The sequence below is a fragment of the Mercenaria mercenaria genome, chromosome 19 (genome assembly GCF_021730395.1).
Source record: "Mercenaria mercenaria strain notata chromosome 19, MADL_Memer_1, whole genome shotgun sequence".
NCBI classification, from domain to species: domain Eukaryota; kingdom Metazoa; phylum Mollusca; class Bivalvia; order Venerida; family Veneridae; genus Mercenaria; species Mercenaria mercenaria.
This window is the reverse complement of record NC_069379.1, coordinates 16,065,736-16,090,639: the sequence shown is the minus strand read 5'-3', so window position 1 is coordinate 16,090,639 and position 24,904 is coordinate 16,065,736. Positions and strand designations below refer to the sequence as shown.

The following is a 24,904-nucleotide window of genomic DNA, read 5'->3' as shown; positions in this document are numbered from 1 at the left end:
TCTCAAGTTACCAGGCAGAAACAGTTTTAAATGTTGAGGTCAAGTTGACTGACCCTTAAGTTTGAATGTTTCTCGGTCAAGTGGTTCTCAAGTTGTTGGGCGGCAACCGTTTAAAAGTTTCAGGTCCCTTTGACCTTGACCTACTGACCCTAAAAGCTGTAGTGTTCATCTGCTTCATAATCCCAATCATGCTAGCATGTTTGAAGGTTAACGGTCAAGTGTTTCTCAAGTTTTTGGGTGGAAACCATTAGCTCTATGGACCGACTGACCGGCGCGATCGACAGGTGCAAAGCAATATACCTCTGCATCTCCAAAGTGGGGCATAATAAATGATGTCCATAAGAATAGTCAACAAGTCTTAAGTCAAATAAGGACCATAATTTGTCAAGACTTATTTAAATGATATATTTATTACAATTACGAAATGATTTTTTTCAGTGTTTATGCGAAATGAATGACAGAATAGGTTCGGCAAATCCATGCGTCGATTGATGTTTAATTGGCCAATCCTATTGTGTCGTTCATTTCGCATGAACACCGCAAAAAATGTTTCATTTCTTATATTTACATCATATGTCCTTTCCATTTGTAAACAACATTATAATAAATTGCACACATTTTTAAGCATTTAACATTAAAATTAGCTTCCCGGCCAATCATTTCACCAGACGGAACAACTGCGACGTCATCTAAGGAACGTTCTCCCAGACTATATGCGGACATCGTCAAAACAGTGGCCCGATATCACTAAGCAGCGTTTCAGCAATTTTCGCGCCTTGCATTTTGCTGTACATACGAAATGAACGTAGTAATTTTCAATGGAAAAGAATAGGGCGAATGCACATATTGTATCATAAATTTCAGTAGGTCAGATGACTTGGATGCTTTGTGTGAAGTTATTGCAATACAGCTGGATTTATTGTATAGCTGGGTTTATATTGCAAGCTAAATTTTAACTAATTTTTCTTTGATGGAAAAGAGCCATACTCTTAACTCAAATCAACAAGCAGTTATCTCATTTTGTTACTTCAGTAGGTCCAATGTCTAGGAAGTCTTGCATGAAGTTGCAATCCAATACATGTTATGGTTACCACGAGATGAATTTGCATGTAGAACTGAAGGAGGTAGTATACCTTAATATTTGTATGTGCGCATGCCCAACCAGGAACAAATTTGAGGATTTTGTGCAATGTTTTTGTTTATTCATTCTTCTGAAACATGATCATTAACCTGTGTCTGATCTGATGCGTAATGGCAAATTCTAACAGCATTCGATTCATTTCCAACAAAAAAGGCTGAAAACAGTAAATTATTATATAACAATTTATTTTCTGACGAAATAATTCTTACGTCATAGCTTCAATCGGCATTGCAGCGCGCTGGAAAAGAAACCTTTTGAAAACGGGCAAACATTTGTTTGTTTTTTCTGGGTTTTTAGCCGTTTTTCAACAGTATTTCAGTACAAGAGATCACAGAGTGATCTTGGCACCCACCAATGTGCCATTTTTGAGTGTTCCAAATTTCAAGACTTATTGACTAGCTCAAGGTCAAATTTCATTTCCGTACACAACACTGTGCATGTGGTCCAAATTCGAAAGCTGTAGCTTGAGAAATGTGAAAGTAGTTTGTTTGTTTTGGGTTTAACGCCATTTTTCAACAGTATTTCAGTCATGTAACTGCGGGCAGTTAACCTAACCGGTGTTCCTGGATTCTGTACCAGTACAAACCTGTTCTCCGAAAGTAACTGCCAACTTCCCCACATGAGTTCACTAGATCAATTTCAAAGACAAAGTTATTTGTACACAAAATGCATGTGCATCAAGTTTGAAGGCTGTAGCTTGAGAAATTTGAAAGTAGGTCACTAGGTCAATCTTAAGGTCAAAGTTTATTTCGGTACACAATATTATGCAAGTGGTCCAAATTTGAAGGCTGTAGCTTGAGAAATGTGAAAGCAAGTCACTAGGTCAAAATCAAGGTCAAATTAGAAATTGCTTTTGTAAAAAAGCACATGTCTCCCCCAATGCAAAGTCCTATAGGCAAGAAGTCAATAGGGGTCAGGAGCAAAATCAAAGAGACATTGATTGTTGGCTGCAATAGGGATCAACTACTTGGCATGTCCAGTCATCCCGCTAAATTTCAACACTATTGGCCTAGTGGTTCTCAAGTCACTGTTCAGGCTCCTGTGACCTTGACCTTTGATCAAGTGACCTAAAAATAAAAAGGGGTCATCTACTCTGCATGTCCAATCATCCTATTAAGTTTCAACATTCTAGGTCAAGTTGTTCTCAAGTTATTTTCCAGAAATGATTTTACATGACCAGGCCCCTGTGACCTTGACCTTTAATAGACTGACCCCAAAATCAAAAGGGGTCATCTACTCTGCATGTTCAATCATCCTATGAAGTTTCAACATTCTGGGTCAAGTGGTTCTCAAGTTATTGATCTGAAATTGTTTTCCATGTTCAGGCTCCTGTGACCCTGACCTTTAACAGAGTGACCCCAAAATCGATAGGGGTCATCTACTCTGCATGTTCAATCATCCTATGAAGTTTCAATATTCTGGAACAAGAGGTTCTGAAGTTATTGATCGGAAATGGTTATCAATGTTCAGGCCTCTGTGACCTTGACCTTTAATGGAGTGACCACAAAAACAATAGGGGTCATTTAATCTGCATGAACAATCATCCTATGAAGTTTCAACATTCTGGGTCGAGTGATTCTCAAGTTATTGACAGGAAATGGTTTCAATGTTCAGGCCCCTGTGACCTTGACCTTTAATGGAGTGACTCCAAAATCAATAGGGGTCATCTACTTTGCATATACAATCATCCTATGAAGTTTCAACATTCTGGGTCAAGTGGTACTCAAGTTATTAATCGGAAAGGGTTTTCAATGTTCAGGCCCCTGTGAACTTGACCTTTGACGGAGTGACCCCAAAAACAATAGGGGTCATCTACTCTACATGACCAATCATCCTATGAAGTTTCAACATTCTGGGTCAAGTGGTTCTCTAGTTATTGATCGGAAATGGTTTTCAATGTTCAGGCCCCTGTGACCTTGACCTTTGACGGAGTGACCCCAAAAACAATAGGGGTCATCTACTCTTCATGATCAATCATCCTATGATGTTTCAACATTCTGGGTCAAGTGGTTCTCTAGTTATTGATCGGAAATGGTTTTCAATGTTCAGGCCCCTGTGACCTTGACCTTTAACAGAGTGACCCCAAAATCAATAGGGGTCATCTACTCTTCATGACCAATCACCCTATTAAGTTTCAACATTCTGGGTCAAGTGGTTCTCTAGTTATTGATCGGAAATGGTTTTCAATGTTCAGGCCCCTGTGACCTTGACCTTTGACAGAGTGACCCCAAAAACAATAGGGGACGTCTACTCCAGCAGCTCTACAACCCTATGAAGTTTGAAGGTTCTAGGTCAAATGGTACTCCAGTTATTGCTCGGAAATGAAGTGTGACGTACGGACGGATGGACAGGGCAAAAACAATGTCTTCCCCAGAGTGGGGGGGGGGGGGGACATAATTACACTTCAGAACACAAATCTATGCATGTGGTCCAAATTTAAAGCCTGTACCTTCAAAAATGTGAAAGTAGGTCACTAGGTCAATGTCAAGGTCAAAGTTTGTTTCGGGACACAATCCTATGCATGTGGTCTAAACAGAAATGTGAAAGTAGGTCACTAGGTCAATCTTAAGGTCAAAGTTCATTTCGGTATACAAAACTATGCAAGTGGTCCAAATTTGAAGGCTGTAGCTCGAGAAATGTGAAAGTAGGTCACTAGGTCAAAATCAAGGTCAAATTTTATTTCGGAACACAGAACTATGCATGTGGTCCAAATTTGAAGCCTGTACCTTCAAAAATGTGAAAGTAGGTCACTAGGTCAATGTAAAGGTCAAAGTTTGTTTCGGTACACAAAACTATGCATGTGGTCCAAATATGAAGGCTGTAGCTTGAGAAATGTGAAAGTAGGTCACTAGGTCAAAATCAAGGTCAAAGTTCATTTCGGAACACGAAACTATGCATGTGGTCCAAATTTGATGCCTGTACCTTCAAAAATGTTAAAGTAGGTCACTAGGTCAATGTCAAAGTCAAAGTTTTTTTCAGTGCACAAAACTATGCATGTGGTCCAAATTTGAAGGCTGTTGCTACAGAAATGTGAAAGTAGGTCACTAGGTCAAAATCAAGGTCAACTCATGTTAAGGTTCATCTTGCCACTCAAAACCATACATGTGGTCCAAATTTGAATGTTGTAGGTTATTGACAAGAAGATTTTAAAAGCTTTTCCCTATATAAGTCTACATGAACCATGTGACCCCCAGGGCGGGGCCATATTTGACCCTAGGGGGATAACTTGAACAAACTTGGTAGAGACCCACTAGATGATGCTACATTACAAATGCCAAAACCGTAGGCTTTGTGGTTTGGACAAGAAGATTTTCAAAGCTTTTCCCTATATAAGTCTATGTAAACCATGTGACCCCTGGGGCGGGGCCATATTTGACCCTAGGGGGATAATTTGAACAATCTTAGTAGAAGACCACTAGATGATGTCACATACAAAATATCAAAGCCCTAGGCCCTGTGGTTTTGAACAAGAGGTTTTCAAAGATTTTCCCCTATATAAGTCTATATAAACCATGTGACCCCCGGGGCGGGGCCATATTTGACTCCAGGGAAATAATTTGAATCATCTTGGCAGAGGACCACTAGATGATGCATCATACCGAATATCAAAGCCCTAGGCTCTGTGGTTTTGGCCAAGAAGATTTTCAAAGTTTTTCCCTATATAAATCTATGTAAATTATAGAAATAAACAAAGGGCCATAACTCACTAAATAATTGTTGAACCAGTCTGATTTTCAGGGGGACACAACTAGGGTACCAATACATCATTCTGACGAAAATCCCCCTGGTAGTTTCTGAGAAGATGCAATAACGAGAAATTGTTAACGGAAGGACGGACGGACGGAAGGACGACGGACCACGGACGCAGAGTGATTTGAATAGACCACCATCTGATGATGGTGAGCTAAAATTGTAATGGCGGGCAGTTAACCTAACCAGTGTTCCTGGATTCAGTATCAGTGCAAACTTGTTCTCCGCAAGTAACTTCCAACTTCCCCACATGAATCAGAGGTGGAGGACGAATGATTTCAGTCACAATGTTTTTTTATCAAATCGTCACGGAGAACATACGCCTCACCCAGGGCTTGAACTCTCGACCCCGAGAACCGTAGATCTACGCTCTCCTTATTGAGCTAAGCGGGCGGTAAAAATTTAATGAATGTCGTCAAGGGTAACGTGATATCTCATTTAGTGATCTGCTCTTGAATAAAATCATTGTCGTTCAGATGCCTATTATTATATCACTTGGGCTGCGCACTCGTGATATAATTCCTTCGCATCTGGACTCCAAACAATGATTTATTCAGCAAAAAATCACTAAAGGAGATATATTATTTCTTAGATAATTCTGAAATAATGAATTAATTACCGTAGAACACTACAAAACATTGTTGTGCTAAAATGACGACATCGACGTCAGTTACCGCGCAAAATTAATTGCTTTTACATTGAAGTAGTTAATTCTGAGCATCCTGTTTTATTTGAGCTGTTTTAAAACAGCCAAAATATTTTATGAGTCTTTCGCTTTGAATAATGATCAATATTTTATGTACTTATATTGATACTGAAATAACATGCTGAGTGTAAGAAAATGGAAGATGGTAACTGATGTTATTTGGAATAAAGCTGGATGCAAGGTCAATTTGTAATACTTTTTTTTCATTTCCATTAAATAATTTGGTTCTTAGCTCTAAACTTACTCATACTTCAGTTGAAAAAAAGTGATATCTTGAACTAAATTAATGTTAACATGGAAACGAACCCCGTAACCTATATATCTAAATGTAAAATTTAAAGGTGTTGGCACTGGTCTATGAAAGGAACACTGTTTCAGCTATTTATCTGTATTTCAACACTATCCAGAATAATGAGAATAATTATTGCAAGCACAATGACTTTTCCATAAAACATTTAGATGAGGAATACTTGTGCCTAGTGGTAGAGCGTCCGCTTCGAGTGCGGGAGGTCGTGGGTTCGATCCCCGGCCGCGTCATACCAAAGACGTAAAAAATGGTACTAGCAGCTTCTTCGCTTGGCGCTCAGCATTAAGGGGATAGTGCTAGGACTGGTCAGCCCGGTGTCAGTATAATGTGACTGGGTGGGGTATCATGCCACGTGTCTACGGCGTGATATTCCAGTGAGGCAGCACTATAAAGTTGGGCATTGTGCACACTGCTACAAGTAGACACCGTCGTTTATATGACTGAAAAATTGTTGAAAAAGACGTTAAACCCGAACACACACACACATATATATCTAAATGTAAAATTTAAAGGTGTTGGCACTGGTCTATGAAAGGAACACTGTTTCAGCTATTTATCTGTATTTCAACACTATCCAGAATAATGAGAATAATTATTGCAAGCACAATGACTTTTCCATAAAACATTTAGATGAGGAATACTTGTGCAAGTATTCTAAGCATTGATATTTGTTTAAATAAATGGAATAAAACGGAACATATTATTTACTTTGGAAACGAAATGTCCTGAAGCTACATTAAACGAGAAAGATAAATTCATTAAATATTTTTCTGAGAAATGACTGTAACAAGTAAGATATAACATAATATCTCTAACTCGAACAGTGAAGCTAGAAATCAAATCAAATTATATTTTGTGAAATTTTTTATTCAATGAGGTAAAGATGAGTCAATGTTTTTCGTACCAAATATTAACTTCATACTATACAGTCGAACTTTGTTGGCTTGAACTTGATTGGACCAGCATAATTTGTTCGAGTAATCAGTAGTTCGAGCCAATGAACAAAAATCATTAAACAGAGGTATTGCCATGACCTGGCGACAATTTCGAACGAACGGCGATGTACAAATTATCAGAGTTCGAGCGAACGAAGTTTGATTGTATTTTAAATACTTAAAACAGAAGGAAAAGTGGAACACACATCAGTATTTTAAATAATCAAAATTTATGAGAGATGTAGACTTAAAATCACATACATTTTATTTTAAATCCCTTTTTAAATTTTGTTTAAGAGAAGCATTAAATTACAGAGACTCGTATTTCTGTAAAAAATATCAGAACTTGTTTGGGAAAATACCAGAGACATTGACTGTCTTGGCAAATTTGAGGAGGAAGTTTCACCAAGGGTGGGTATTTCGTACATAATGATATACAGGTGTCAAAGACATCTGCCAAGGTTGTAAGTTAAAATACTGCTGAAAATGAAAACTCTATTAATTTCCAAAAATTCTTCAGACAATGTTTTATATCTCAACAAGCAACTAGGGCTGGGACGATTTCAAAATTTTGAAACCGGTTAATCATTTTGAATCAAATCGAACCGGTTAAACTGCCGCCATATTGAAATGACTGTTTTCTTTCCTGACGGCTGTATCAAGGTACTTCAAGCAGCTGACTTCATTAGAAACTTACCAACTTTATCGTTTGCAAGCAGTGTAACAATTAATAAGTCGTATTTTGGTCTTTTTAATTTTAAGTATATCATGGCGGGCAAATCCGAAACTATGATTATGTTGAAGTTGATTTGTTTTCGCGGAAATATAATGTGGATCTATTTCTGGTCAAAGAAATGTGTAAAGATAAAGTAAGACTTGTGAAAAGTGATGTTTATTGTTTGGGAGCGATTAGCGGTTTTGCAAGATTGAAACTGGTTTCACCTAGTAATCGAATCGGATCTGATTAAGCGAGTAATCTTCCCAGTCCTACATACAACCATGACCAACATAAAGCTTCACTTTTATAAAGATAATTCATACCATACGAATAATGCTTTACTCACTTAGACAAATTTTACTTAAGAAACATGATGGATACAAATTATTTGCCATTATCTAGTGGCAGCAACAATTCATTACTGTGTTGGTGCGCCATAAAACCCAAATAAAATGAAATAAAAAATAACATCATGAAGTTAGAAGCCAAGCACAATAAACAAAATAGTTTCCTTTTATGTAATGGATGGATCACACATTATATTCAAAATTCATGGCCATATGGTTCATGCTTAATTCATTTAAGACACAACTAACATTACACTTAAGAAACATGATGGATACAAAGAATCAGCGTTTATCCTGTTTTCCTGACCTGTTTACTGTTTATTTTTATTATTCATATATTCCATTGTATACAATCAGTTTATTTGATAACTGTCTATGATCAGACTTTATTTCACAGAAACTGTTTGCTGAGCTTTTGTGAAATATGAACATTATGATAAATTAACTTTTAAAACACAAAGACACATCTGAGTCCTTGCTTTGCACAATGTCAGTGACTTTCCCCTTTCTTTCCAGCCACCTGAAATGCAAAAGAAAGAAGTATTTAACAAGTGTGGTTCAAAAATATCATATCCAAAATACATGAACAGCATGTAGAGACCAGTTTTAAATACAACCTTGCCATTGGTCAATTTCAGAACTGAGCACTAAACAAGCCAATCAGATGCTTCAGCTGTGAACTTTGACCCTAGTCATTAAGATATTTTTGTTTATTTTTTCTTTGCCTTTAATAACATTATGCTACACAAACAAGATGTCTTAACATCTCAAAATTCCTGCATTCCTTAACCTGGGACCAAGGATATAAAACGCATTTGAAGACCAGTCATCTGATTGGCTGATTCAAATCTGTATTTAGAAGTTGACCAAAGGCCATCCTGCTCTCTGACTGGTCTCATCCAAACTCAGTTTTATAACCTTGAACTCAGCACTAACAAATTCTCCACCTAGCTGAAACATCCCCACACATGTAGGGTATACCGCTTTAAATAAAAGGTCTTCTGTCATTATGAAGACCACTGCTTCAGTGAAACAAGAGGGTCATGACCCTGGATTGCTCACTGGAGTAATATGAGCTACATGTTTCAAATGTCAAACTGATGCTAAAATATTAAGAAAGCAGGTCATATTTATGGTCACTTAAAGTCAGTTTTAAGATCGGTGTGCAAAACTGTACATGTCATCCAAAGTCCAAGGCTGTATGTTAAAAAACAAGGAAGTAGGTCATATTCATGATCACTGAAATTCAGTTTTAAGATCAGTCTGCAAAACTGTACATGTCATCCAAATTTCAAGGCTGTATGTTAAAAAACAAGAAAGCAGGTCAGTAGGTCACATTAGTGGTCACTGAAAGTCAGATTTAAGATCGGTGTGCAAAATTGTACATGTTATCTAAATTTCAAGGCTATATCTTAAAAAACAAGAAAGTAGGTCAGTAGGTCACATTCATGGTCACTAAGGTCAGTTTTAAGATCGGTGTGCAAAACTGTACAAGTCATCCAAATTTCCAGACTGTATCTTAAAAAACAAAAAGTAGGTCAGTATGTCACATTCCACATGACCCAGTTTCAAACTTGACCCAAAGCTCATCAATGTAAACATTCTGACTAAGATTCATGAAAATACGGCAATAAATGTGGCCTTTTGGGTGTTAACAAGCTTTTCCTTAGATTTGATCTGGTGACCTAGTTTTTGACCCCACTTGACCCAGATTTGTTTGTTTTGGGTTTAACGCCATTTTACAACAGTATTTCAGTCATGTAACGGTGGGCAGTTAACCTAACTAGTGTTCCTGGATTCTGTACCAGTATAAACCTGTTCTCCGCAAGTAACTGCCAACATCCCCACATGAATCAGAGGTGGAGGACTAATGATTTCAGACACAATGTCGTTTATCAAATAGTCAAGAGAACATACGCCCCGCCCGAGGATCGAACTCACGACCCCGCGATCCGTAGACCAACACTCTTACCTACTGAGCTAAGCGGGCGGGCTTGACCCAGATTTGATCTTGACCTAAGGATCATTAAGATTAACATTCTGACCAAATTTCATTAGGATATGTTTATAAATGTCGCCTCTAGAATGTCAACAAGCTTTACCTTTGATTTGACCTGGTGACCTAGTTTTTGACCCCACCTTAGAAAGAATTTAACTTTACCTAAAGATCATCAAGATTAACATTCTGACGAAGTTTCTTTAAGATGTGGCCATAAATGTGGCCTCTAAAGTGTTAACCAGCTTTTCCTTTGATTTCACCTGGTGACCTAGTTTCTGAACCCATTTGACCTAGATTTGAACTTGACCTATAGATCATCAAGATTAACATTCTGACCAAGTTTCTTTAAGATACGGTCATAAATGTGGCCTCTAGAGTGTTAACAAGCTTTTCCTTTGATTTGACCTGGTGACCTAGTGTCTGACCCCACATGACCCAGATTCAAACTTGGCCTAAAGATCACCAAGGTTAACATTCTGACCAAGTTTCATGAAGATATAGTCATAAATGTGGCCTGTAGAGTGTTGACAAGCTTTTCCTTTGATCTGACCTGGTGACATAGTTTTTGACCCAGGATGACCCAATATCAAACTCGTCCAAGATTTTATTGAGGGTAACATTCTGACCAAGTTTCATTAAGATTGGGCAAAAATTGTGACCTCTAGAGTGTTAACAGTCAAATTGTTGAAGATGGACTACAACGACGGACGACAGACACAGGGCGATCACAAAAGCTCAAAGCTAAAAACTCAACATCTTGAAATCTTCCTGCTGAAATAAGAGGAATGTTGTGTACTATGAAATAAAACTTCAAAACAGCAGCTCAGATTTATAACATTTTAATCTGGCATTTCGATTTACCTTTTCATTTTATTTTTCCCAAAAACTTAAACATCTTCTAACCTTATTACTTATTTGTTGATTTATTTTATACTAATTTGTTTTGGCTTGATGAAAGCTTCAAGCTTATTGGAACCACTCTCAAGTCTGCTTCCTAGAGAAACCAGTACTGGTGTCATATGAGAAGTCATGATCGTGATCCCAGTGGGACCTGAACCCATGGCTCCTGGGTTGAGCGGCCGACACCTTTTCCACTAAACCACCACTCCTTATTTGCTGATTTTAACCTCACAAATATAGGTCATACATTGACTTTCCAGCTTTCCTTGGTGGTGAAAGACCTAATGTGCCTCTATGGGTGCTATTTCATTTATTTCATCATGGGCCAGCATTTTTTTTTTTGATTTAATGTCGCCCCAACACATGATAGGTCATATGGTGACTGGGTAGAACCACTGACCTTCAGTGGGCTGGCTCGATGGCTTCCTCACATGCAGAATTCTACACCCAAAGTGAGGCTCGACCTCACATCGGTGACAAGCAAGTGATTTGAAGTCAGGGACTTTAACCACTCAGCCATGGAGGCCTCCCAACCTCAAGAGTGGTAGATGGAAACTCACAGCCCTGACCCTAAAAACAATGCAGATATCATAAACTTTTAGTCTCACAAAATCTTACCCTTTTAAAATCACTCATATTGGTTGCACCTACAGGTGTGCCAATAAAACCAAGGTAATCCAACTGTGTAACCTCCCCTCCTTCAAAGTTGTCTTTTATAAATAACTGAAATAAATTATAGTCTTTATCAGATAACTGAAATAAAGTATACAGTAGTCTTTATCAGATAACAGAAATAAAGTATAGTCTTTATTACATATATGAAATAAAGTATACTCTTTATCAGATGACTGAAATAAAGTATAGTCTTTACTACATAAATGAAATAAAGTATACTCTTTATCAGATGACTGAAATAAAGTATAGTCTTTATCAGATAAATGAAATAAAGTATACTCTTTATCAGATGACTGAAATCAGGTTGTTTTTAATCTTCTATGAAAATTCTTTTAAATCATGCAGTTTTCCCCAAAAATTGACTTTACATCAGGTTTTTTTATTCCCCTTTGCCCTAATACTAAGCTATTTTTCCCCTAACCACAGGCCTGGGCCCATTCCCCTAACCCTGGAAATAAAGTATAGTCTTTATCAGATGAATGAAATAAAGTATAGTCTATCAGATGAATGAAATAGTAGCCTAAGTGAATTATTCTAGGGATGTATAACCAGTATTGAGTGTATTTATATAAGTAAAACACAATAATTTATTTCGCTAAACATTATTTTCATTCTAATATGCTCATTTTCTAAAACAGAATATAAACAAGAAGCTGCGTTCAATAAATGCTGGATGCCCCTGGTGGCATCCTTGTCGATACAAAGCAACCCAAGTCCAAAACAAGGTCAAGGTCAAACTGAGGTCAGGTGATGTTTCAAGATGAGGAATGGTCACAGGTTACATCTGCATTAGTATCAAGTCATTCTAGTAAGGGGTAGTGATGCTAGAGGAAACAGTCCCATTTGGTTAACCTTGTACGGACGGACGGACAGGACAATCACTATATGCCTCCCGCATCAGTAGATGTCATTATAGCGTAAGCCTGTTTTAACATAATCAAACATACTAGATTTACAATTCATCTACAGATTTCTTAAAATATTCGAGTTACATACTGCAGTAGATAACAAATACTTTCACTGTTCCTTTATTTTACAATAAGAAATATCGGTGCAAATGAGCCGCACCATGAGAAAACCAACATTGTGCGTTTGCGACCAGCATGGATCCAGACCAGTCTGCGCATCCGCATCCGCGCAGTCTGGTCAGGATCCATGATGTTCACTAATGGTTTCCCTAATTGCAACAGGCTTAAGCCTTTGAAAGTGAACAGCATGGATCCTGATCAGACTGCGCAGATGTGCAGGCTGGTCTGGATCCATGCTGGTCGCAAACGCACTATGTTGGTTTTCTCATGGCGCGGCTCATTAATGTTACTTTATCACAAAATGACTGTCATAACACTGATGTTTTCATATTGTGTTAGATCACTACTTAATTCATACAAGTACTGCAATTTTTATAGTGTTCAGGATATTCCCATGCTCAAAACTCTATGCTAGTCTAAATGGAATAAATGGATTTTTTCTCTTTGAAATATATTTGGTATCAGGTCACCAACAAATCACGCAACCAAAAAGAGTGTGTTTACTGTAGGGAAAGAAAACAGACAACTTCTATAAAATACTCACAGTTATATTTGAAACGTTTTGGAATTTAACATATTTAAGCTGAACCAATTTTCCCTCTTCAGTGTCTTCCGGTGTCAGGCTGAAAAATACAAGTGTGCAACAGATTTTCAGTTTTAAGTCTATTTTACAAAATGCTCTGCAAACTTATACATTGCTTGAAGAATTTGGGTCATATCAAAGATTTATTCTAGCAAACAAAAACTTACTCTAATTGTTGGGTAGGTGTCATACTATCTGCTGAGTCAAAATCCAATGATCTTGGCTGATTCTGGAACACTTTAACTGTTTTTGGACCTTTATCTGAAATAACAAGAAACGGGTTAAGAAGAAACTTTAAAAACAGCAAATATTTAAAGGAAAGAAATGCTATTAGAAACATATTAACCCTTATCATGCTGGACACGATTGATTCTGCCTTTGTGACCAGTGTAGATCATGATCAGCCTGTCCAAACTGAGAGATGGACAAGTTCATTATAGAAATTTAGCAGGGTAAGGGTTAATTTTGTTGGCAAAAATGTGAATACAAGCATGCCTACAGGCAGAATGTTGAGCACGCCATCTGTCTAAGTGTGACCTTCACCTTAGACCTAGGGAGCTGGTTCTTGCGCATGACACAACGTCTTATAATGATGAACATTCATGCCAAGTTACATCAAAATCCCACCATGTATGAAGAAGAAAATGCTCCGTACAGACTTCAATTTGACCTTTGACCTCCAACTGTGGCCTTGACATTTGAAATAGAAACAAGGGGTTTGCACATGACACATTCATGCCAAATATAAACAAGACTGGTCCATGCATGTCAAAGTTATGGTCTGGACAAAATCGGACAGACGCATGCGCACACGCACATACACCGATCCACCAAAAGTGACTACTAAGTCTAGCTCACCACAAGTGGGCTCAACAAAAACTGTGCAAAATTACACGCCAAGGACGAAGCTCAGAACAATTGTATCCTGCTCTTTATTTATACATTGTATACAGTAACAACAGTTTTGCACTCAAACCAAAACTTATTTGTTTCAAACTGACTGTTTCAGGACTTAAGATTTTTAACATCTAACCAGAGGTGCTTTTGAGAAAAGCGCATGTCTCCCACTACTGCCTTACCATCTGGATAGTAAGTCTGTCTTTATATACTGTTTACGTGTTGGAGTAAGCGGCCTATTGGTATCCAGATGTTGCAGTAACCGGCCTACATCTGTGTATCGGTAATTATGTTCAAGGACCATAATTCCGATGATGTGCTTTGGCTTATCGAACTTGGCCAAGAACTTACTGGCAAACACATTTTGTTCAAGATTGGTGAAGATCGGATGAGAAATGCTCGACCGAGTGCGGACAAGCTTTATGACAGACAGACAGACAGAGTAAATCAATATGTCTTTCACACCACTGTGTGGTGGGAGACATAATTAATGTCAATCATTATTTGTTTTACCCTAAATTTGGTTTGAGAAGCTGACGTCCTTGTATGAAGCAGCCAGTTCCCTAATCGGTGTGGGTTCTAGTCTCATTTGAGGCTTTGAATTCCTCATGTTAAGAAGCCATCCAGCTGGCTTATGGAAGGTCTGTGGTGCTAACCAGGTGTCTCCTCATGATGAAATAATGCACAGCGGTGAACTTGGGGGATAATGCACGGAGGAGCACCTGGGGCCTTCCTCCACCATCAAAGCTGGAAAGTCACCATATATGACCTATATTTGTGTTGGTGCGACTTTAAACCCAACAAAAGCCAAAAACACAAATAAGCAGTCAGTCAAAGAAGTGATCCGGTGTAACTACTTTATTTTTAGCCTGCTGGCAGCAAGTGATGCAGCCTTTGCGACCAGTACAAACCAAAATCAGCCTGCACATCCTTGTCTGCACTGTTTGCTATTCAGTCAGTAAATTTTCAGTGAACACCCCATCTAATAATAGATGGTACTGCCAAAATTGAATGATGGACAAGTCCATTTTAGAAATTGAGCAGGTGAAAGGTTAAGCATCTAGTTAAAGAAGTGATCCAGTTTAACTACTTAACATTTAGCCTGCTGGCAGCAAGTAATGCAGTCACCACGACCAATGCAAACCAAAATCATCCTGCACATCCTTGTCTGCACTGTTTGCTATTCAGTCAGTAAATTTTTAGTGAACACCCCTTCTAATAATCGATGAACCAGTCCATTTTAGAAATTTAACAGACAAAAGGTTAAGCATCTAGTCAAACAAGTGACACAATGTGACAGCTTAATACATGTGGCTGCAACTGTGCTTCAGCTGCACTTTTGAATAACGTCTGCAGAAACCTCTCCAACATAAACAACTTGGTCTTGAATAAATTCCTTCCGCTGAAAATAAACCGTCTCAACATAAAACCCCTAAAACCTTAACCCTTACCCTGCTAAATTTCCAAAAAAATGTGTCCATCTTTCTATTTGGACAGTACCATTACCTGTTATAAAGGGTGCTTACCAAAAAGCTACTGACTGAATGAAGATACTTACTAAATGGCAAACAGTGCAGATCTTGATCAGACTGCACAGATGTACAGGCTGATCATGATATACACTGATTACAAAGACAGAATCAGTTGTGTCCAGTATGATAAGGGTTAATATTGAATATGCTCTGAAGGCTGTTTTCTCATGTATTTGCTTGCATCAGTAATTTTAAACTGGCACCAGATCAGTATATTTAAATGTTATGATGTAACTAAATATCCACATACCTTTTGGACCATATAATTTAAGCGAATGTAATTTAACTGGCTGTGTGAATTCTATGCTCAACAACAGCTGAAAAAGAGAACAAGCAAAAATCAATTCAATGCTGATACATAAATAAACAATTACACGAAATTATCATCAAAGTATAAACAACTCTTGTTCTCAAATAAAACAAGAGCGCCGCCAAGCGGGGCAATATACGCCCGAAGGCTTACATCATAGGATAGGAGCAAAATTTTAAGAACTTGACTGTTGAAGCCCCAAAGGACTGGAACAACAAAAGGAAAACTTCAAAAAACAAATCTAAGTCCACAAAAAAAAATTCAAAGTCTACAAAAAAATCTTTATCAGGTAAGGTATGTAAAAATACACTTTAAAATTGGAGGTACCATCCATGTTGTACCACAGAAAAGTGGTCTCGGTTTTTCCCTACGGCCAATAATAAAAAAGTTTCAAAATAAGCTATTTATAGTAACATAAAAGGGAAGTAATTCAAAAAAAAATTATTGTAAGTACAAAAAAAGAGATCTGCCAAATAAAAACAAGAGCACTGCAATGCAGAGCAATATACACAAAGCAAAGTCATATATGACCTTTGACCCTTAAGTGTGACCTTGACCTTGTAGCGAGTCATCCGGAACATGCGCTCTGCACATCGTTGCAATGTGGTGAACATTTCTGCCAAGTTTCTTTGAAATCCTTCCAGCAGTTCAAGAGTTACTGAGCGGACACGAAACAAACTGAAATGACTTTTGACCCCTAAGTGTGACCTTGACCTTGAAGTAAGTCATCCGGAACATGCGCTCTGCAGGTCGTCTTGGTGTGGTGAACATTTGTGTCAAGTTTCTTTGAAATCCTTCAAGGGGTTCAAGAGTTACAGAGCGGACACGAAACAAACTGATATGACTTTTGACTCCCAAGTGTGACCTTGACCTTGAAGCGAGACATCCGGAACATGCGTTCTGCACGTCGTCTGGGTGTGGTGAACATTTGTGTCAAGTTTCCTTGAAATCCTTCAAGGGGTTCAAGAGTTACAGAGCGGACACGAAACAAACTGATATGACCTTTGACTCCTAAGTGTGACCTTGACCTTGAAGCGAGACATCCGGAACATGCGCTCTGCACGTCGTCTGGGTGTGGTGAACATTTGTGTCAAGTTTCTTTGAAATCCTTCAAGGGGTTCAAGAGTTACAGAGCGGACACGAAACAAACTGATATGACTTTTGACTCCCAAGTGTGACCTTGACCTTGAAGCGAGACATCCGGAACATGCGTTCTGCACGTCGTCTGGGTGTGGTGAACATTTGTGTCAAGTTTCCTTGAAATCCTTCAAGGGGTTCAAGAGTTACAGAGCGGACACGAAACAAACTGATATGACCTTTGACTCCTAAGTGTGACCTTGACCTTGAAGCGAGACATCCGGAACATGCGCTCTGCACGTCGTCTGGGTGTGGTGAACATTTGTGTCAAGTTTCCTTGAAATCCTTCAAGGGGTTCAAGAGTTACAGAGCGGACACGAAATTGCTAACGGACAGGCAGACAGACGGACGGACAGACAGACGGACGGACAGACGGACAGACGGACACCAATGCTTAAACAAAAGTATTGCAGATATGCTAGACAGATAATTGACTTTCACTACTTGGTACTTTTTTGTTTGATGTAAGTTAGCATATTACTGATTAGTCCAGATATATGAAGGGAGGTTACCAGCCAAATTCAAGATTGCCTCCCTTGGACATACAAAGGGGAGTAACTAACCTGTTCATCACAGTCAGATTCCAGATAGCCTCCCTTGGCAGTAAGACAATGAGCAAGTGGGTTGTCATCAGATTCATTCAGACACTCACAACCTGATTTGTTTATAAAGGAAGAAAGGTCCATCTGAAAGTGAAATCAAAATAATCAAAACTATATTTGGGCACAAACTGGAGGTGAGTTGAAAATCATCTACCAGAAAGAATGCATGGGAATTTCAAAACGGCTTTCCTTCGCACATTTTGGATTATGCTGAAATCTTGCTGTAAGACTAAAATGACTTAAGCATGGTGTAGGTGTATTAGATCCGACTGATAATAAATTAGTATACAACAAGGCTGCTAATGTTAAATCTTTCAAATTGTTGTTTAACCACTACCGAACTACCATCATTTTTTATTTAGAGCTACAATGAAAATAATTTGTTTATTCCAACATTACAACACACATATACATATTTGTCTTTTTGTTTGTTTTTGTTTGAGGTTCAACACCATTTTTCAACAGTAATTCAGTTATCTAACGGGGGAAGTTAACCTAATACTAACTTCCCCAGGAAGTTAACCTAACACTAACTTCCCCACATGAATCAAAGGAAGAATGATTTTCCACAAAGAACATATGCCTCATCCAGGGATCGGACTTATGACCCTAAGACCTGTAGATCTGTGCTCTCCCTACACAGGTAAGTGTGTGGGCTTCTTCATATTTGTGTATAGAATGAATGACTGAACCTTAAGCCTGCTAGTGGCAAGTGATTCTTACCACCTTGGTGACCTTGATCCATAATAGGGCCCAGCCCCTGCACATATTTTGTTTTGCATTCTGGACAATGTTTATGTGAAGTTACAGTAAGATATAAGCAAATAGTAACAAAGATATTACAGAAATACTTAAACCAAGAAAGCTCACGCCGTTGCCGGAGCGAGTCAAATAGACCACCTATTCTCCGAATAGTGGGGCTAAAAATTCTATTAATTTGTTGAACATTATTATCAGCCAAATTTCCTCTTAGCTCTGATTATGTTCAGAAAAGAAAAGGAGCATAACTACATTTTTTAACATCTTCAGAAATTATCTCCTATCAACACAACATTCGGTCAAAATGCAGAGAAAAGACACTTTTGTCTCCTTTACTTTACATTACTTTTTGCAAGTTCAGCAAGATATAACATCAAATTCACTTACATGTCCTTTAACCATTACTTCATCCCCACCATCTTCATCTCCCTCTCCATACCATTTCTTTATCTTTTCCTCAAGTGCATTCGGGTCAGCCCCCCTCTGTAAGTCTATCTTCGTTTTGTTACGGTAGAATATGAACGTTGGCATGGCCGACACACCCTGGCTTCCCGCGGTTTCCTGTAATGGATAGGACAAGCAGGAATTTTTTTAGCCGTTTCAAATCTGGGGTCCTGGGCTCATTCAATTGGGAAAAATGGCGCATAAAACCTAAAAATTGGGAAATTCAAGAAATAAGTTTAACCATCATAAAACCTTTATTTCAGACTTGTCTTTGTTGAATGTCACACAAAGTCTTTTATTTCTTTTTTGTGTCTTCTGAAAGTGTTGAAAACCTGAAAATTGAGACTACCACAAAACTGGTATTTTTTGCCAGATTTTTGGAAAATTTATACCTCAGATTTGGGAAAATAAGCAAATTTTTGCAACTGGGATGGGGCCCAAATTCGGCCCAAAAATCAGCCTTAAAAAAATCCCTGTCAAGTATTGTGTAAATAGAATTTGTGTTGTCTCTATCCACAGCTCCTGATAAGGGCCGTATTTTCGTAAATACGAATTTGTTAGGGTCGGATATGAATTTACTTTAAAATCTAGCTGTATCAGTACGAGTTTATTTTAAAATCTGGTCATATCAATAGAAATTTATTTTAAAATGTGGTCGTATCAGTATGACATGTAAACAGTAAGAAAGAGCCATGTTGCAAGTCCACGCCGAGTTGTGCATTTACCCATATATCTTTCCGTACACCGGTACTTTATTTAACACATATATATACACATTTATAGCCAAAGTATGATAAAAGAGTCTTACTAATTTTATTTCAAAAGTAAGTCAAGTGGTATCGATACTAAAGAAATTTGCTTGTAATGTTACTAATTTTTGCCTTTTATCTAGTAGTACCTGTAATAATTTCACAAAATATCAGGTAGTACTGTTACTAATTTCACAAAATATCAGGTAGTACCATTACTAATTTTACAAAATATCAGGTAGTACCATTACTAATAGCACAAACACTTATCTGGAGCTCTGTCTGTCTCTGTTTTTGTTTAGTTTAACCTTAAGCTTCTTAAATTTCTAAGATGGTCCATCATTCAATTTTAGCAATACCATTTATTATCTGAAAGGGTGCTCACTGAAAATTTACTGACTGAATTGCAGTGGTCTACACTGGTCGCCAAAGGCAGAAGGCAGAAAGTAAACTACAATTTCTTGCAGTATTTCCATTACAAACAGCTCTCTATCCTACTAACCAGTATTTCTAGATTCCTTGTAAACCAGAACTGACTGTTCTGTACAAATAATGGACATGTCTATATAATTATGAATAAGAGGTAGAGGAAAAGGTTATGACCTTAGAATTTGTCACTGACCAGGCTTTTCGAAATTTACACAGGAGATTAAGTTTAAATACAGTATTTATTATATTTTAGGATTTTTATTATGACATTTTAGAATACTCATAGAGAACAAATGTATGAGTTTACAATAATAAATTCTAAACATGAATTAATCTATTCATCTTTACTTATTTGAGCTGCGCCACGAGAAAACCAACATAGTGGCTTTGCGACCAGCATGGATCCAGACCAGCCTTTTGTTCGCTTTCAAAGCCTATTGCAATTTAGAGAAACTGTTAGTGGACAGTATGGATCCTGACCAGACTGCGCGGATGCTCATGCTGGTCTGGATCCATGCACGTCGCAAAGCTACTATGTTGATTTTCTCATGGCAGTTTTGTGGTTATAAAATAAACACATATCTGTTGCAGGTTTATTAACCCCAGCCTCCCCACTTGGTTTTACCTTGTATATTAGGGATAATTTGCTAGGAACAGTCACTGATTATATTCAACAAAGTCTGTTAAATCATTGTACAAATATTAATCTGTCAAGCTATGATAAAATAATTCAGTTTCATTTTGGCTCTGGACAATTAAGCCACTTAACAAAAGACCTGCCTTGGAAAAAATAAAGATGGAAGTGGTCTTTTGTCAACAGGACTGGTGGTCGCTCACAACAGGTTACCCCTTTAAAGTAAACTACTAAAATAATCAATTTATGACATTTCAAATCAAGTCTAAAAAACTGAGACAAAAGTAATTAAGTTAGTTACATAGTTAAATTTAGAAATATTTTGCTTGGATTTTTTCAATTTTTGTTTCTTTCATTACCTGACACTTGTCCACATCAACTTTCAAAAACACTGCTTTTGGGTATTTCATGCTTAGCTGAACATATACTGGTGCAATATTTCTACATGGTCCACACCTGAAACAGTCATTCAATATATATATGAAAAGTCCTGTTTATTTTCATTTAAATTTGGCAATACTGATGCCACGTTGAAATACATATATACATCAGAAGAAAGAGTACTACCATATTTTGCTCTTCCATTTCATGTAAAAGACATAAATAATAGAGTCGCGCCATGAGAAAACCAACATAGTGCGTTTGCGACCAGCATGGATCCAGACCAGCCTGTGCATCCGCACAGTCTGTTCAGGATCCATACTGTTCACTAACAGTTTCTCTTATTGCAATAGGCTTTGAAAACAAACAGCATGGATCCTGACCGTGCAGTCTGGTCTGGATCCATGCTGGTCGCAAATGCAGCATGGTCGCAAATGCACTATGTTGGTTTTCACATGGTGTGGCTCAAAAAATTTATATATACAGAACAGAAACCAAAGAAAATGTAAACAATCATGACAATCAAGTCAAACACTGATTGATATAAGTGTGAGCAATTTAGATTCAAGCTTTAACTGAATATCAATTAAATCTATTCGTGAGTTTTGAAGAGTTATATTGGAAATGGTTAACTTTAAATGATTTAGGTTTGATAAAGTAATAAAAGAAATATACTGAAAATATAAGACAATTAACTGAAAAAAATATAAAAAATAAATACAATGCCCTTAGTAATAGAAATATAATATAATAGAAAATCTAATGAACTTTTTAAAAATCATAGTAAGAAAAGAGACAGAAATAAATCCTTATCCCTGGTCATAATAAAAGAAAGTTTTAATTAGAAATACAATAAGAAATAAACAAACAACTAATGAAAGTTTTAATTAGAAATACAATAAGAAATAAACAAACAACTAATATCTGTCACATATGTATTACTACAGATTACAAGCATGCTTTATATTCATTTTTTGTCATTAAAATAAAAAAAAAATACATCAAAAGTAGGGAGACAGGGGTTTCTAAACAAGAGCTGTCACAGGAGACAGCGCGCTCGACTATTTCGATGCTGGATAGTGAAACTGGGCACATCTGAGGAAACTAGAGCTGTCACTGGAGTGTTTAATGACTCCAATTGTGGATGAAGATATTACACAATAGCCTGAGTCTATCACTCTATGTCAAAAATATCAACTTAAAGTAACAAGAGCTGTCACAGGAGACAGCGCGCTCGACTATTTCGATGCTGGATAGTGAAACTGGGCACATCTGAGGAAACTAGAGCTGTCACTGGAGTGTTTAATGACTCCAATTGTGGATGAAGATATTACACAATAGCCTGAGTCTATGTCAAAAATATCAACTTAAAGTAATAAGAGAGGTAAAAATAAAATGTATCAGAACACTATAAAAGTATATCCTAAGCAAAAAGGGGCATAATTCATTAATTATTGGTGCCAGAGTTATGCACATTGCACCATATGGTGTGGGTGATGATGTTGAACAACTATTTTAAGTTTGAATCAAATCCATTCAGTAATAACAGAGACAGAGTGAAAGTGCATCAAAACTTTAACCTAAAATTCTAAGTAAAAAGAGGAAATAATTCATAAAGATTGGTCCCAGAGTTATGCACCTTGTGTCATATGATAAGGGTAATGATGTTGAACAATTGTTTAAGTTTGAATCAGATCCATTCAGTAATAACAGAGATAGAGTGAAAGTGCATACAACAGTAACCTGAAATTCTAAGTAAAAAGGGGAATAATTCATGAAAAATTGTGCCAGAGTTAGGCATCTTGTGTCATATGATGTGGGTGATGATGTTGAACAACTATTTTAAGTTTGAATCAAATCCACTCAGTAATAACAGAGGTAGAGTGAAAGTGCACCAAAACTTTAACCTGAAATTCTAAGTAAAAAGGGGGAATAATTCATGAAAAAATGGTGCCAGAGGTATGCACCTTGTGTGATATGATGTGGGTGATGATGTTGAACAACTATTTTAAGTTTGAGTCAAATCCATTCAGTAATAACAGAGATAGAGTGAAAGTGCATCAAAACTTTAACCTGAAAATCTAAGTGAAAAGGGAGATAATTCATGAAATATTGGTGCCTGAGTTATGGCCCTTATGTCAGATGATGTGGATGATGATGAGGAATAAGTATTTCAAGTTTGAATCAAATCCATCAAGTAATTACAGAGATAAGTTGAAAAAAGAGAAAGTGCACCAAAACTTTAACCAAGGTGGGGGGACGCGGAAAGACGCCGACGCCGGGGCGTGTAGGATAGCTCTCCTTATACTTCGTATAGTCGAGCTAATAAGAGAGGTAAAGATAAAATGTATCAAAACACTATATAAGTATATCCTAAGCAAAAAGGGGCATAATTCATTAAATATTGGTGCCAGAGTTATGCACCTTGTGTCATATGGTGTGGGTGATGATGTTGAACAACTATTTTAAGTTTGAATCAAATTCATTCAGTAAAAACAGAGACAGAGTGAAAGTACGTCAAAACTTTAACCTAAAATTCTAAGTAAAAAAGGGGGAATAATTAATGAAAAATTGGTGCCAGAGTTATGCACCTTGCGTCATATGGTGTGGGTGATGATGTTGAACAACTATTTTAAGTCTGAATCAAATCCATTCAGTAATAACAGAGACAGAGTGAAAGTGCATACAACTTTAACCTGAAATTCTAAGTAAAAAGGGGAAATAATTCATGAAAAATTGGTCCCAGAGTTATGCACCTTGTGTCATATGATAAGGGTAATGATGTTGAACAATTGTTTAAGTTTGAATCAGATCCATTCAGTAATAAAAGAGATAGAGTGAAGGTGCATAAAACTTTAACCTGAAATTCTAAGTAAAAAGGGGGAATAATTCATGACAAAATGGTGCCATAATGGTAAATAACATTAAAACTATAAAATCATGTCTTATTCATTAGGAAATCAATTACCAGACGTCTAGAAAATCCCGAGGATTTGCTAGCCGTCCGGTAACCAGATGACTGGAATGCAGGCTAGGTGTCCGGTTACCGGACGGCTAGACACTTCCATGAAATTATGCAGTGGCTACGATTATGGTACCGTAATCCTAACCTCCGATTCTAGGATTACGGAAGTTCCGTATTCCTAGACAACCCTATGAAGATAGGCTAGGATTACGGAAGTATTTAAGAGGCATCAAATATGTGTTAAGACATGCATACATGATGTTGAAAACTTACTTATTTCACTTAAACAAAAACGTATTCGGGTGTTGATTTCGCCCAATTCTATATGTGCGAAAATATAAATTTAAGTGACAGGCAAAAACAAGTCATTTGAAGTATAGAAACTTTTTATAATCCTTTTGAGCTATTACTAAGAATATAATTCTACATTTGTCTGCCAATTTTCAATAAAAAAAAAAAAAAGATTTAGTATGGTTTTGGAAAGAAAAACGTATGTATACAAATGTCGATTCCGCCTGTTTGCTTAAGATTATAATATACTAACCCAAAATGGCTGATCAATAACACGAGATAATAGGGCAGGCATGAAAAAAAACGCTATTTTATGTGAGATAAGTAAGTTTACAGTAACAGTTATGCATGTCATAACATATATTTGATGCCTCTTAAATACTTCCGTAATCCTAACCTATCCTCATAGGGTTGTCTAGGAATACAGAACTTCCGTAATCCTAGAATCGGAGACTAGGATTACGGTACTGTAATCATTCGGTACCATTATCCTTGCCACTGCCATGAAATTATCCCCCTTGTGATTTTTTATAGGTAGGGCCAGGACCTAGGCTTGAGCCGAACCCCTGTGGTTGCAACTAGTCTTTGAAGTGGATGCTCTACTGCTAGACTTTCAAGGTGGTACTTGGAAAATGTTTATAGCGAGCTCGAAGAGCAGGCCCAAAGGGCCTGCTCGAGAATCGAG

The 24,904-nt window shown here is 37.3% G+C and overlaps 1 protein-coding gene across 2 annotated transcripts in view; it reads right to left on the bottom strand.

Annotated features, from left to right (window-relative positions):
• Positions 1–24,904, bottom strand: part of LOC123542121 (thioredoxin-like protein 1) — an 88,890-nt gene that overhangs the window by 63,243 nt on the left and 743 nt on the right. Inside the window, exons 2-9 of one of the 2 annotated variants that reach the window (XM_045327782.2) lie at positions 20,942–21,038; positions 18,714–18,887; positions 17,529–17,651; positions 15,769–15,835; positions 13,257–13,350; positions 13,051–13,129; positions 11,422–11,526; positions 6,448–8,424 (exon numbers count right to left, since the gene is read on the bottom strand). In XM_045327782.2, the coding sequence (XP_045183717.2) occupies positions 8,395–8,424; positions 11,422–11,526; positions 13,051–13,129; positions 13,257–13,350; positions 15,769–15,835; positions 17,529–17,651; positions 18,714–18,887; positions 20,942–21,038 (769 nt within the window). In that variant the 3' untranslated portion in view covers positions 6,448–8,394. Of the gene's footprint in view, positions 1–6,447; positions 8,425–11,421; positions 11,527–13,050; positions 13,130–13,256; positions 13,351–15,768; positions 15,836–17,528; positions 17,652–18,713; positions 18,888–20,941; positions 21,039–24,904 lie in introns of those variants that run through there. The other variant, XM_053530946.1, reaches the window with a different exon arrangement.